Source organism: Petaurus breviceps, unplaced genomic scaffold (assembly GCF_028583685.1).
Source record: "Petaurus breviceps papuanus isolate PSGF00001 unplaced genomic scaffold, PetGlider_PUasm1.0 379, whole genome shotgun sequence".
NCBI classification, from domain to species: domain Eukaryota; kingdom Metazoa; phylum Chordata; class Mammalia; order Diprotodontia; family Petauridae; genus Petaurus; species Petaurus breviceps.
In genome coordinates, this window is record NW_027186303.1 from 3,141,300 (window position 1) to 3,154,437 (window position 13,138).

At 54.2% G+C, this 13,138-nt stretch overlaps 1 protein-coding gene across 2 annotated transcripts; it reads left to right on the forward strand.

The window, feature by feature from the left end:
* Positions 1-2,616: 2,616 nt before the first annotated feature.
* CENPM (centromere protein M) lies at positions 2,617-12,746 on the forward strand. 2 transcript variants are annotated; one of them, XM_069099409.1, is made up of 6 exons: positions 2,617-2,764; positions 4,830-4,912; positions 5,891-5,989; positions 7,863-7,942; positions 8,297-8,388; positions 11,498-12,746. In XM_069099409.1, the coding sequence occupies exons 1-6, from the start codon at positions 2,672-2,674 to the stop codon at positions 11,636-11,638; spliced, it is 588 nt and encodes a 195-aa protein (XP_068955510.1). In that variant the 5' UTR covers positions 2,617-2,671; the 3' UTR covers positions 11,639-12,746. The 2 variants fall into 2 exon arrangements, with proteins under 2 accessions (XP_068955510.1, XP_068955509.1); XM_069099408.1 differs by lacking the exon at positions 8,297-8,388.
* The last annotated feature ends 392 nt before the right edge of the window (positions 12,747-13,138 follow it).

A 13,138-nucleotide genomic window follows, 5' to 3' on the forward strand; every position in this document is an offset into this window, starting at 1 on the left:
AGTTGGAATGATACTAATTCTAATAGCATCTTCCTCAAAGGGCTGTTGTGAGAGCCTCGGGGCATAGAAACTATTTTACAAACTTTAAAGTATTATGTAAATGCCAGCTATTATCATCACTGGTATGACCTTACATGTCAGCTGCCCTCCCTCCCCCTCCCCCCCACTCTGACCCTCAGTATCTTCCTCTGTAAAATGAGAGGGATAGGGGGTGGCTAGGTGGTGCAGTGAGTAAAGCGGCCAACCTTGGAGTCAGGGGTCCTGAGTTCAGCTCTGGCCTCAGACACTTAACATAAAAAAAAACTAGCTGTGTAACTTTGGGCAAGTTACTTAACCTCAATTGCCCTCCAAAAGGAAAAAAAAAAAAAATAGGAGGGAAAAATTTTCGCTCCCAATTTTTTTTTTTTTTGCCTTTTGGAGGGCAATTGGGGTTAAGTAACTTGCCCAAGGTTACACAGCTAGTTTTTTTGTGTGGGTGTTAAGTGTCTGAGGCAGAACTGAACTGGGGTCCTTCTGACTCTGAGGCCAGTGCTTTACTCACTGCGCGGCCTAGCCGTGCTTTCTCTCAAACTTTCTGATCCTAACCAGTCCCAGTCCAGAAGCTGTGTGAGTGAAAGCAATAACAGCAGACAAGGGGCAGGCCCTGCAGGAGTGACAGCCACTGACTACAGTGGATGGTGAATTGGGTGTGTCTCAGTCCCAGACACGACACCTTCTCTGCACTTAAGAGCACATCATCTATTTCTAGGGGAATGATTTGGGTGCCTTCTTTATACACAAGACCATTTGGTAGGAGCTGATTTGAGAGATGAGGAAACTGAAGCTCAGAGAGAAGAAATTAACTTGGCAAATTTTCAGCCAAGGTGAGATCAGGACCATAGACAGATCCCCTGGTTTAGCCCCTTCATAGGACAGGGTTAGAGATTCACCCACATGAAGGGCACTCTGTGACAGTGGACACATAAAGACAAAAGAGAAAATAGTCCCTGCTCTGGGGGATAATGGGGAGACCCTGAGACAGGGGCAGTAAACACCCAATAATCTGAGGAGGGGGCTAGTGATGCCACTTGACGTGGTGGGAAGCTGCTCCTGAGCAGAGCCCTGAATGGTGGTCCTAAGGGAGCAGGTCTTTTCTCCTCAGCTGGAGCACAAGTTCCTTGGGAGCAAGGATTTCTTCATTTTTCTCTTCATATTATCAGAGTCAGGCAACAGTATCCTGCATGTTACAGTAGGTGCTTAATACATGTTTTTTGGATAACGTCCTCCAGGTAGCCCGGGTTTCTTGAAGACCATGCTCTGGCAACAGGTTGGAGAGGTTTAGAGGCTCCAAGAACCAAGCTGCTCAGCCTGTCCCTCCCAAAGTAGCCTCATCCATGGATGTGCCTTTGGAGAAAGACCCCGTGCCATGGACCTTTGGAATGGCAGAGGATCACAGTGCTGAGGGCTGGTAACTCCCTCCTTTCATAGATGAGGCCCAGGAAGGAGAAGTCACTCACTCAAGATCACATAAGCAACAAGGAGGGAGAGGCAGGTTTTGAACCTAGATCCTTCTGAATCCCAGTGGCACCATGCTTTAGCACAGAGAGGAAAGGATTTGCCCAAGGTCTCGGAGGTAGCAAGAGCCTCCATTAAGAATACTTCATGGTATACAACAGTTATCCCTTCTACATTGTGACTCAACTTTCTTCATTGTAGTTTTGATATATCATGGATTGGAATAAAAAATTAAATGGGAATTTGGGGGGAGTTTTGCAGAAGTCACAAGCCAGCAGACAATGCAGGGTCTATGACCAAATACTTAGCCCAAATTTTACAAGGTACCATAAACACCCCATAAAAGAAAAAGAAGAAATTCAGACTTCTTCTCTGGTACGAAGAGAGGGTCAAACAATTTTATGTGGATTTTCCAGATGGGGGTGGTGGGGAGACACCCTGCCCCTTACCATCCCTATCCCCAACCCCTGCAACAGTGGAAGGGATAACTATCTATATATACAAAGTGCTTTCCTCACCAAACACTGTCTGAATTCTCTGGGCCCACCTCATTAGCCCAGCATTTGGCATACAGTAGGCACTTAATTAATGCTCAGTTTGATGTGACTTGATAGTCCCCAGGGCCCTGCAGACAACAGTTGCTTACTAAATGTTTGTAGAGTTAAAACCACCTGAGTATGTCAGGTAGCATCAGAACCATCTCCTTTTAACAAATTAGGAAACTGAGGCTCAGGGAGGTCCCAGAGGTATGAAGGGTTAGGAGCAATTCAGAGCCCTAGTCCTCAACATTTTTTATGTGCGAACATACTGTGTGTGTGTGCGTGTTTATTATATATATGTAAATGTGCAGATAAATGTATATAGTTGTCTTTATGTCTTGGCACAGTGCCTGGTACACAGCAAGGCCTCAATAAATGCTTGTTGAACTTCTGATTCTTCCTCCAGACAATTTCTCTGAAGACCCCGCCCAAACGGGAGACACTGGGAGGGCACACCTTCAAGAACCAGGTAACGGCTTCTTTAAAGCCGAGAGCCTCCAGAGCCCCGCCCAACCAAAAGGTGACGTAATGAGAAAGGCACATCTCCACCCACATGCTGGGGGGTGGGTGGTTACAGTAACCGGAAGTGACGTCCGCAGGACAGCCGCCCGCCAAAAGACTTTAAAAGCGCGGTGCACATGCGCACTCGCACCGTTTCTCAAACTGTCGTGAAGATGGCGCTCCTGCGGCCCCTGGACAAGCTGCCGACCCTGGATGTAGCCACCATCCTGGTAAGTTCCGGGAGGCCTCAGTTATCAGCCCTCAATCGCCCCATTCATCCACGGACTGTCTGGCTTAGTTGGGCAGCTTCGTCTCCATGGCGAGCCGATGCTTACTGGAGGAGTTGGCGGTGTGGGGGCGGGAATTGACTCTAGACCAATAATAGGAGCCTCCTTCTGAGCTCCGCCGCCAATTGGCGCAGAGGAGCCGGTCCTGCTTTTTTTTTTTTTTGCTTTGTGGAGGGCAGTTGGGGTTAAGTAACTTGTCCAAGGTTACACGGCTAGTATTTTTGTGTGTGGGTGTTAAGTGTCTGAGTTCGGAACCGAACTCGGGTCCTCCTGATTCCAGGGCCGGCCGGTGCTCTTACTCACCGCGCCACCTAGCCGCCCCCGTTCCTGCTTTCTGATTGGAGGTATAGACGAAATCTCATCGTTTCTTTTCCATTGTCATCCTCCACCTCCCCCACTTGGGACTGCGGACTTGGTCGCTCAGGAGGGATTTTGGAAGCCTCTGGACGAATCCACTGGCACACAGCTGGGGGGGAGGTGAGAAGGGGGCGAGGGGCAGAGGCTCTGTTAAGGAGAGCCCACGGGTGGCCAGTTGTGGGTTTGGAACTACAGGACCCCGGGAAAGCCCCGTTCTCCCTCCGGGCCTCAGTTTCCCTCTCTGTTAAAAGAAGGTTTGGGACCCAGCCAGTCCAAGCGATTAGTGAGTAAGGGCTTGGGGTGCAAAGACAGCACCTAAGTCACCACCTGCCCAACAAGCACTTATTAAGCCCCTGGCGATGTTAGCAGAATCACAGGGAAAGGGAGCTGAGCTGGGTGGCTCAGTGCACAGAGTGCTGAGGCTGCAGCCGGGAGGACCCGAGTTGGAATCCAGATTCGACATTCACTAGCTGTGTGACCTTGGGCCAGTACTTTACCCTGTCTGCCTCAGTTTCCCCATCTGTAAAATGAGCAGGAAAAGGAAATGGTAAAACCATTCCAGCATCTCTGCCAAGAAAACCCCAAATGGGGTCAGGGAGAGCCAGACATGACTGAAACAAGACCTTGGGTGAGTCACTTTACCCTGTCTGCCTCAATTTCCCCATCTGTAAAATGAACGGGAGAAGGCAATGGCAAACCACTCCAGTATCTCTGCCAAGAAAACCCCGAATGGGGTCAGGAAGTATGGACCATGAAAACGTCAAGTTCCTGGCTCCAGGTCAGTCCCTGTGCCCCGCTGCCTGTGGGGGAGCAGTGTGTGAAGATGAGGGAGTGCTGTGGGCAGAGCCCCATGCCAGGGGGACAGGCAGGCAGCCCCGGCTCTGGGGAGCCTCAGGCACTGCCACCACTGCTGCCAGCCCCAGCAGGTCCTTTCCCCAGAGGCCATGGGCCTGGCTCTGCAGCTAGAATTTCATCTAGTCTGGCCCCCACAGCAGGGAAGGGACTTGCCCAGGGTCATACTGCCAGACCTGGGTATGGCCCAGACTCACAGGAGCTCCTGCCTCTAAATGGTTTACATTTTCTACAGCGCCTGGTTCTTTACCATTTGCAAAATGCTTCCCTTCCAACCCTCATTGTGTGACAGCCGTGGGGTTCTGTTCCTCATGTTACTGATCGGGGAAACTGAGGCCCAGGGAGGGCAAGTAGCATAAGGTCCTAGGGCTGGATCTGGAAGGGACCTAAAAGGCCACCTCCCTTCATTTTACAGATGGGGAAACTGAGGCACCCTGCGATGAGGAAGGTGATATACCCAGGGTCACATAGGCAGTGAAAAAGCTGGCCTTCTAACCTGCCACAGGCCCCTCATAGAAGATGCTCAGACATGCTGGGGAGAGGGGAAGCCAGAACTCGGGCCCAGACCTGTACTGGGTAGGCTCACCAGCCTCAGAGAGCCTCGTGTCAGCCTGAATCATGAATGTGGCATCTTCAGCCCTTGTGGGGGTCTCTGGAGGGTCTGGAGGCTGCTGCAGAGACCATTTGGCCCAGTCTCCCCTCGTTTTCTCCATGGGGAAGGAAGGGACTTGGCCAGGGTCACCTGGCCCAGTGAGGCTGTACCCAGGGGGCTGAGCAGTTTCCTTTTCTCTCTGGGCAGCTCTTAGGTGCCAAGGAGACGCTTCTGGAGCAGCTGGGCATGACCATCATCAAGGAGTGTGAGGGCACTGACAGGGTCCAGGTGTAAGTGACCAGGAGAGGGACGCTGGGGGGTACCCGGGACACCCACAGCTATTGGTGAAAGGGGACAGTGAGTGGTGGGCTGAGGGGCTGGGGCAACTGGGCGAGGGGTCCTTGAGGGCTTTGCTGCCCTCTCAAGGTGAGTAAAAGAAGACCACTGCCTCACTCCCCAGCAGTGTGTCCTTGGCCTGGTCCTTTTCCTGACTTTGTCTTCTTGAGGGTCATCTGAGGACAGGGTCTGGGGGGCTTGGGGCTTCTTTGTTATGGGGTCTCTGGAGAAACCCGCAAGACTCTGCCTGTCCCGTGGCTCTTGGCTGCCCTCCCAGCATCCTCTGGAGCCAACAGCCAAGGCACCCCGCTGGCACATCTTCCCCATCGCTGTGGTCCTTCAGATGCCCCCCGGGGCCTCTCTAAGTAAGCTAACCCTCTGTAGGCAGTGAAGGAACGAATAAGCATTTTTTAAGCACCAACTGTGGGCCAAGGGCCTGACAGGAGAAATGCCAAGCGCAGGGTCGCACAGGCAGTCACAAAGCTGGGATTCTAACTGAGGCCCTGAGCTCCGGGCCCCTTGCAGATGCTCAAACAGGCTAGGGAGTACCTGCATTTTGGCTGTGCATGTATACTGTGTCCTCAAGGGTGTGGGCCAGAGCTCATGGTCAGGCCTCATCTTCGTGCCCTCACCAATGGTGCATCCATGTAATTTTCTGCCCTTGCCTAGCTGCTGGGAGCACAGAGGAGGCCGCCCCAGGGATCCCCAGGCAGCACAGGGTCATACCCCTCTTATTACTGGGGCTAGCTTCCTGAGACATTTTCTGGTTTGGGGTCTGGGGCCTTGGCCTTGACATGCCCTGGAGCTTGGGGGTGGAGGGAGGGGCTGGCCAGGTGGAATGAGGGGCTGGCCAGGTGGATGGTGGAACCCACCCTGGGCTGTGGCCCCACTTTGCAGAGGGGGTTGTAGCTGGCACCTTGTTTCCCTCCCAGGCATGTGGCCTCTTGTCTCCCTCTGCCCACCGACAGGGAGTGCTTCCGGCCCCGAATCGACCTCATTGTCTTCGTGCTCAGCCTGCACAGCAAGCACAGGTGAGCCCAGGGTGGGGATGGGCGTGCTTCCAGCCTTTGGGCCCTGGGAGCCTCCCGGGGCATCTGTGGGCTGGGCTGGCCCTGCCTGGCCCTGATCTCCAGGAATGACCTCTCACAGCCCTGTCCTAAGCTCGGTGCTGGGCTGAGGCTGGCTCCCCATCAGCCCTGGTGGCAGTGGTCTGCCCAGTACAGGCCGCATCCCTGGACGTTCCCCTTCTGAGTCTGGATGGGCCCCCTTCTCCCATTTCCTCCCACTGCTGGGGGGCAGCCAGGCTTTAGTCACTGCTCCTTTGAGCCCATCTCCAGAAGTCCCCTGAGCTCCCAGAACTACTCATCTGCCCTTCCTCCTTCTAGCAGCTGGCTCTGCCTTAGACCCTCCTCACCACATCCCCCGCCCCCCCCGCAACTACCTCGAAGGCCTCCTTCCCAGAAGCCAGCCGTCCTCTCCCAGGCTAACCTTCTTGCACCCCAGCTCCAACCAACCCCTGCTGGAAAATCTGCAGGGACTCCCACTGGAGAGGAGGCGTGGCCCAAAGGAGCCAGGCTATAGCTCCAAAGGCCTGGGTTCGAGCCCCAGCCCTGGGACCTTATGCACCAGTGGGGCTTCTCTAGGCCTTGGGTGTGACACTTCTGCTCCACAGGCCACTGCCCCCTGGGGAGGGTCAGATGAAATGAATGTCTGTACGGAGTTGTGCCCTCACCAGTGGCACGTCCACATAATTTTCTGCTATTGGCCTACAGAAGAGGCTACCCCAGGGATCCCCGGTCAGGGCAGTGTCATACCCCCGTTCTTACTGGGGCTCACTTCCTGAGGTGTGTTCCTGTGTGACCTTGGCATTTGGGGCCCTTGAGGGGCCCCTGCTAGTCTGAGGGGCTAGGGGTGTGTCCTTCCATAAGTTCATCACAGGAAGGCCACCCACCAGTGCTGGAAGTCTTCCCTGTCTGAGACCGGCCCAGCACCTCTCATCTGGTTCCTCAGTGACATCTGGTGCTTCTTCCTCTTCTCCCCTTTGGTCTCCAGCTGTTTAAATCATACCCATTTTTTTTTTAAGCAATCGGGGTTAAGTAACTTGCTCAAGGTTACCGGCCAGTTATTTCTGGGTGTGGTGCTAAGTATCTGAGCCTGGATTTGATCCCCAGGTCATCCCGACACTGGAGCCGGTGCTGTTACTTGCTGTGCTACCTAGCCTCCCCCCATACCCATTCTTTAAGGCCAAACTCAAAGGCTCCTGTGAAGCCTCCCTCCTTCCCACCAGCTGGGAGTGACTTCTTCCTCCTCAGAACACATAGAGCCCTGTGTACTTCATGGGGATTGTTGATTTAGGGATCCATCTCCCTGCACATCTCATCTCCCATCGCCAGGCCTTTGCACAGGCTGTCCCCCATGCCTGGCATGCCCTCCCTCCTCACTCTATTCCTTGGAATCCCTCACTTTCTCAAGAGCTTCTCTCAAGGGCAACGTTCTTTCTCCATGAGGAATCCTACCCCTCCTCCAATTACCTTGTCTTTCCCTTGCATGTTCTCAGATGCCTGTCCATCCTCTCCCTGGTAGAAGGGCATTACCAAGGTCCTTGAGGACAGGGGCTGGTTCAGTTCTGGCTCTGTATGCCCTGTGCCTGGTACACAGTGGGTGCTTAGTTAGTGCTTACTGACTGATTCCCCACCTGCTCCAGCCCCCTCATTTTGCAGAGGAAGGAGGAGCTAACCATCACTGTCTGTTTGCTTTCGGCCCTTCCTGCCATCGAGGGCTGTCAGGGTGAGGGGATGGGGGTTATCCCTCAGCGCCTTGTGGAGCAGCCTGGGTGGGAGGGTCTCGGGAAGAGTGGCTTTTTGGTCTCGTGACTGTGTCCTCCCCATCTCTGCCCTGGCCCAGCCTGAGGACTGTGCAGATGTCGCTGCCTCATGTGGATGCCCACTTCTTCCTGGGGAAGGTGTGCTTTCTGGCCAGTGGAGGTAGGCAGTGCTGGGTTGGGCTCTGGACAGCAGGCCGGGAGGGTCCCCAGAGAGCATTTAGGCTGACGCTTGGGGAGCAATTCAGTCATGATAGCACAGGCAGTAAGCATCAGGGGATTTGACCCCAGGGCCAGGACTCTTCCACTATACACCCCCCCTCCCTTCATCTTTTCACTTCCTGTCTCCCACACCTTGAGGGGTTCTAGATGCCCGTGGTCTTGTGTCTTTAGTCTAACTGGTCTTCCTGATTGCTCTGGTATCAAGAGGCCAGGGCTGGATGGTTGGTCTGTGACCGCTGGGTGGAGGCGGGTTAGCCACTCTCCATACAGACTGCATCCTGTCTGCCCTTTCCAGTCATAAAAGAGCCAAACACCAGTATCCACATGGACACCATCAAGAAAATGGCCACCACCTACCAGAGCCTTCTTCTCTTTGGTGACCTGGAGGTAAGGCCCCCTGGTAACCCGGCCCAGCTTGGGCTCAGATGCACCTTTGCCAGCACTCTGGGCCCTCCTCCTTCCCTTGCTTAGGAGGGAGCAACTGAGGCCTTGATGAGGGGCCCTTTCTACCTGCGCATGTCTTGGCACCCAGCACACAGGAGTGAGGGCAGATGTGCCAGGGCCCAGGCAGTCTCCCTGGCATCCCTCTGGTAGGCCCCTAAGGCTTTTCACCTGGGGGGCCGAGGCCTCTTCTCAAACAGAGAAGCCATCAGTGCCGGCACCCTGGGCAAACCCCTGCAGGCCCCAAGCCTCAGTGGCCACCTCCACCCCTAGGCACTTCCTCCCACTGGACTGGGGAGTCGTTATGTAAAGGGGTCTCCTTGTTTGTTTGGGGGAAGCAGGTGAAGGCTCAGGATGCACTGGGGAGAAGGAGGGGCCAAGCCCTGGGACGTTTCTGGTCTGTTCAGGGCGTCTTCCCCTTCCCTCTCATTGGCCCCCTCGGCGCTGCCCCTTTACTCAGGCTGCAGCTTGGGCTCCATTTCCTCTGACCATCCCTGTGGCCCTCACCCTGAGGCAGCCAGTTATCCTCCTGTAGGCTAGGCTTGTACCAAGTGCTGGGGGTACAAAGGAGCCCCCTGGATGATAGGCCAAGGAAGCAGGAAGGCCCAGAGAGCAGGGCCTATGTCTTCTCTCCAGGCATTGAGGAGATGGGAGGACTCCCCAGTCCAACCTATCTCTGGAGGCCATGCAGAATGAGGCCATCCCTCCATGTCTAGACAGATCCCCACCCCCACCTTTTACTGGGGAGGGAAGGAGAGGAAGTGCCTGGCCCCAGGGCCCCCCCCCAGGGGGTGTAGTGGCAAAGACCCAGGTGCTCCAGGCCTGTCCCACACCCCTCTAACCCTGACCACATCCTGCCCTTGGTTCTGATGCTGGTTGGCTTAGTGGGCAGGGGATGGGCCTGGGCATCCTCCTAGCTGTGTGACCCTGGGCCTCAGTTTCTTTCTATGAACCAGGTGCCAGCCTGTGATCTCAGGGGTGTTCATGGGGCTCTGATGGAAGGATGGCTGCTGGGCCATCTGGAGGTCCCCAAGAGACATGTGTGGTCATCCTGACCACTTGTCCAAGTGTGTTGTCTCCTTAACTGTTCTAGAGGCTCTGGAGGACAGGGGCTGTTCTTCTGCTGTCTCGGTCCTCCTGGTGCCTAGCACGCTCTGGGTGTCTCCCCATTAATGGTCATAAGAGCTGAAAAGGACCTGGGAGGCGATTAAAACCAGCACCCTCCTTACAGAGGATGAGGCCCATGGAGAAGGGTCACATGGTATCAGTGGATTGCTGATTCAGCCAGGTTGGTGCCCAATGCCCACTGCCCTGGCTGTCTGCAGCCTGAGCCTTGATCCCTCAACCCAGATGCCCACTGCCCTGGCCATCTCCAGCCCAGGCTTTGATCCCTCACCCCAGATGCCCACTGCCCTGGCTATCTCCAGCCCAGGCCTCAATCCCTCACCCCAGATACCCACTGCCCTGGCTGTCTAAGGCCCAGGCCTTCTCCAGCTCTGCAGGCTCTACCAGTACTCAGGTTCCACTGGTCCAGCCCAGGGTTCCCCTTCAGGCTATGACAAGAGAGGAAGGTATTTGGAGAGGTTATTGATAGCAACCCTCATAATTATGACTGGTCTTGACTGCCCCCCCCACACACACACAGCTGGGTGCCCCTCCCATCTGATCCCAGCTCAAGCCCCCCGGAGTGCATTGGTCCAGCTCCTGGACCCTGCAGTCCTTGGGAGAGAACTGACTTGGAATCACGAGACAAAGAAAGGAAGGGCTGCCCAGCCAGCACTGGGGGCTGGGTTAGGGTCCAGTTCTGGCCACAACCCCTCTCTGGCCTACACACTGAGCAGTCCCAATTGTGGTCATTCTTTTTGTGCCCACTAGATGGCAGAGCAGACCAAGAAAGGCCCCTCAAGCTGTTCCCCTCCCCAGGGGGCCGTTTCTGGGGCCCTGGAAACAAAGAAACCTTCGACCTGACAGACTCCTGGGATGCTAGATGTAGCCAGGGAAGGGACCCTGGCAGGCATCCGGCCAACCGTCTCATTCTCCCTAGGCCTGGGGAAGTCACCCAAGGCCTGGGGAATAGAGTAGATTTGAACCCAGCCCCTTTGACCCCTGAGTGCTTTCCTTCCCTCCCCTCCATCCGCAGCTTCTCTCCTTTGTGCATAGCCTTCGTTCATGGTGGTCACCTCAGGCTCTGGGTCACTCCCAGGGACCTTGGTGCTTATCTCAGTCAGATGTACTCACTTCCCCAGGAGGAAACAGGCCCAGAAAGGGGAAGCCGTTTTCCTAAGGTGACCCAGCAAGTTAGTAGCAGGGCTCCCGACCCCCATTAGGGTTGGTGAGGACCCCTGCAGGGAACTGACAGGGCTGGGGAAGGAACTTTGGGCTCTGGCTTCCTCCGTGAGTCTTCTCTACACTTTCCCCCTGCCCTGCTGACCCCACAGGAGGGCAGGACCATGGACAGCGCCAGGACCTCTCCTAAAGTTGTCCATTCTGTTTCCCTGAATCCTCTGAGAAAGCCTGGGGTCTAGCCCCCAACCCAAACACACACCCGCTGTGCACCTTTGAGCAATCAGTTAACCTTTGGGGGCCTCAGTTTCCTCATCTGTCATATGGGGATAAGTAGAAGTCCACTCACTGGTTTGCCTGAAGATTCACTTTGTAAACTGTCCTCTGGTGCTCTTCAGGATAGGAGCAGCCTTGGTTCCTCTGGTGCTCTTCAGGATAGGAGCAGCCTTGGTTCCTGAAAGGTGTGAGTCACGGAACTGTAAATTGAACCCTATTTTAAATCCACTGTGGGGGCTCATTGTTTAAGTGAACCCTGTGGGGGAAGAGGCCTTTGTGATGCTAATAACCCCTCCCCCAGCTGGTTGGTAGGTCTGGTGCTGCTTAAAGAGGGGCTCGATGGAGTTTGAAATCTCCATGAACCCAAGTGGGAGGCTAAATTCTGACTGTGAATGTAATAGAACATGACTGACGGACCACTCAGCTTTAGGAAGGCCAGGACCAGCCTCCCTCCCCCCCAGCCACAATGTTTCCTAATCTCTGTCTTCTCTTCTAGGTGGAATCCTCCCGAGTTTCAATGGCCCAGCGCCTTATTCGAATTCTGAAGATTTGTGCGGGCTGTGTGCCAGGCCTGTCAGCCCTGAACCTGCTGTCTATGATGAAACCGTCCCTGGAACTGACCATTCAAGAGACATGACCAAGCTCACCCCCAGGGACATCTCCAGACTGACCTCTGCAGGACAGCCAGTGACCAGCCTTATGCCTTGCTGCAGAAAGGGGGGAGCTGCCTAGGAATCTGCCCCCATCCTGGACTGTTTGGAGCGTTGTTGTTACTTTGAGAAATTAGGTTTAATTAAAAATGAACTAGAACAAAACCAACCCAATACCCACCTTTGCAGCCCCCCTGCCCCTGTTACCTTGATGTCTTTAGGCCCATGGGATATATTTCCCTGACAGAAAACCCCTCACATTCTGAACAGCAGCCAATCTCACAGTTTAATATGGTGCCAAAGAGAAAATGCCACCATCTTCAGTCTAAAAAAAGAGTGAGCGGGTAGGCCTTGAAGGACTAGACCAGGCCTGGGCTCTGAGGGGGAAAAATCCTCCAAGAGTAGAACTCAAGGCAGGGAACCAGAGAGAGAGTGAGTGAGTGAGTGTGTGTGTAGGTGTAGGGGTGGGGTGGGGGGCAGGGTTCCAGTCAAATCTCACCAAATCTCTGTGTCAGAGCACACAGGGAAGGAGAAAGGACGTGGTCATAACCCCAAGAGCAGCTCAGAAGGAGACATCATCCATGCCAGGGAATAGTTTTCAAGAGAAGATTCACAAACTTCCCTCAATGTCCAGAAGAAAACAGAAAGTGGGTCTGAAGGAATCACAGACCTGCAGGACACAGGGTGGGGGGCTTACATATTGAATTTTATTTGGACAAAACTGTTAATATAATTGTTAATACTGATTGTAACATGGCCTTACACTCCTACGCCTAAAATCTGCGATTAGATTTCCGCCCCCTCCCAGGGATCCTGCCTCATGGGGGAGCCCAGCTGGATCTCAGCTTCTCATGTCCTTGCCCCCTTCCCTCGGGATTCATGGCATGAAGGCCAAAGTGACTTTCCTTGCCTGGCTTGCCAAGGCCCATTGGGCTCTCATGACCCACCCTTGCTGCCTTGAACTGCCTCTCCCTCTCCTCCTGAGCTACAAACAGTTTTTCATGGGTCTGTTTGGTTGGGAAATCCACTGGTCATCCCCCAGACTGGAAGGTCTGCTGCCCTGTAATCTCAAATTAAAGATACTTTGTTCCTCAACTCACAGCTTTGATTTGTTTCAGGACTTGACAATTCTGTACTTGAAGAGAAAAGGGAGCCAGGCAGAATGGGGATCTAGAGTTTCATGTACAATCCTCTCTCTGTTCTGTATACAAATGTCAATTTTTTTTAAATTTGCAAACCAGAAATGAGCTCACAAGAATGACTAGGAAGAGAAATGAAGTCTTAAATGGCACCAGGTAAATTAATGGCCAGTGTTGGAGGTGCTGAGGGGGGCTGGGAATGTTCCCAACAATTGTGGCTTTCACCTTGGGACGCTACAGGAAAATCCATGGAGTGACCCGTGCCCTTTGACCCAACAATCCCACAACTAGACTCAGGCCCTCCAAGAAGTCAGGTCCAACCTAGGGCACCATATCCATACTGGTGCC

Excerpts from the sequence above, each read along its gene's own strand:
- CENPM (XM_069099408.1), top strand. The coding sequence starts at position 2,672 with ATGCGCACTCGCACCGTTTCTCAAACTGTCGTGAAGATGGCGCTCCTG. Across the intron at positions 2,765-4,829 it reads TGGATGTAGCCACCATCCTG|CTCTTAGGTGCCAAGGAGAC; the intron begins GTAAGTTCCGGG and ends CTCTCTGGGCAG. Across the intron at positions 5,990-7,862 it reads AGCCTGCACAGCAAGCACAG|CCTGAGGACTGTGCAGATGT; the intron begins GTGAGCCCAGGG and ends GCCCTGGCCCAG.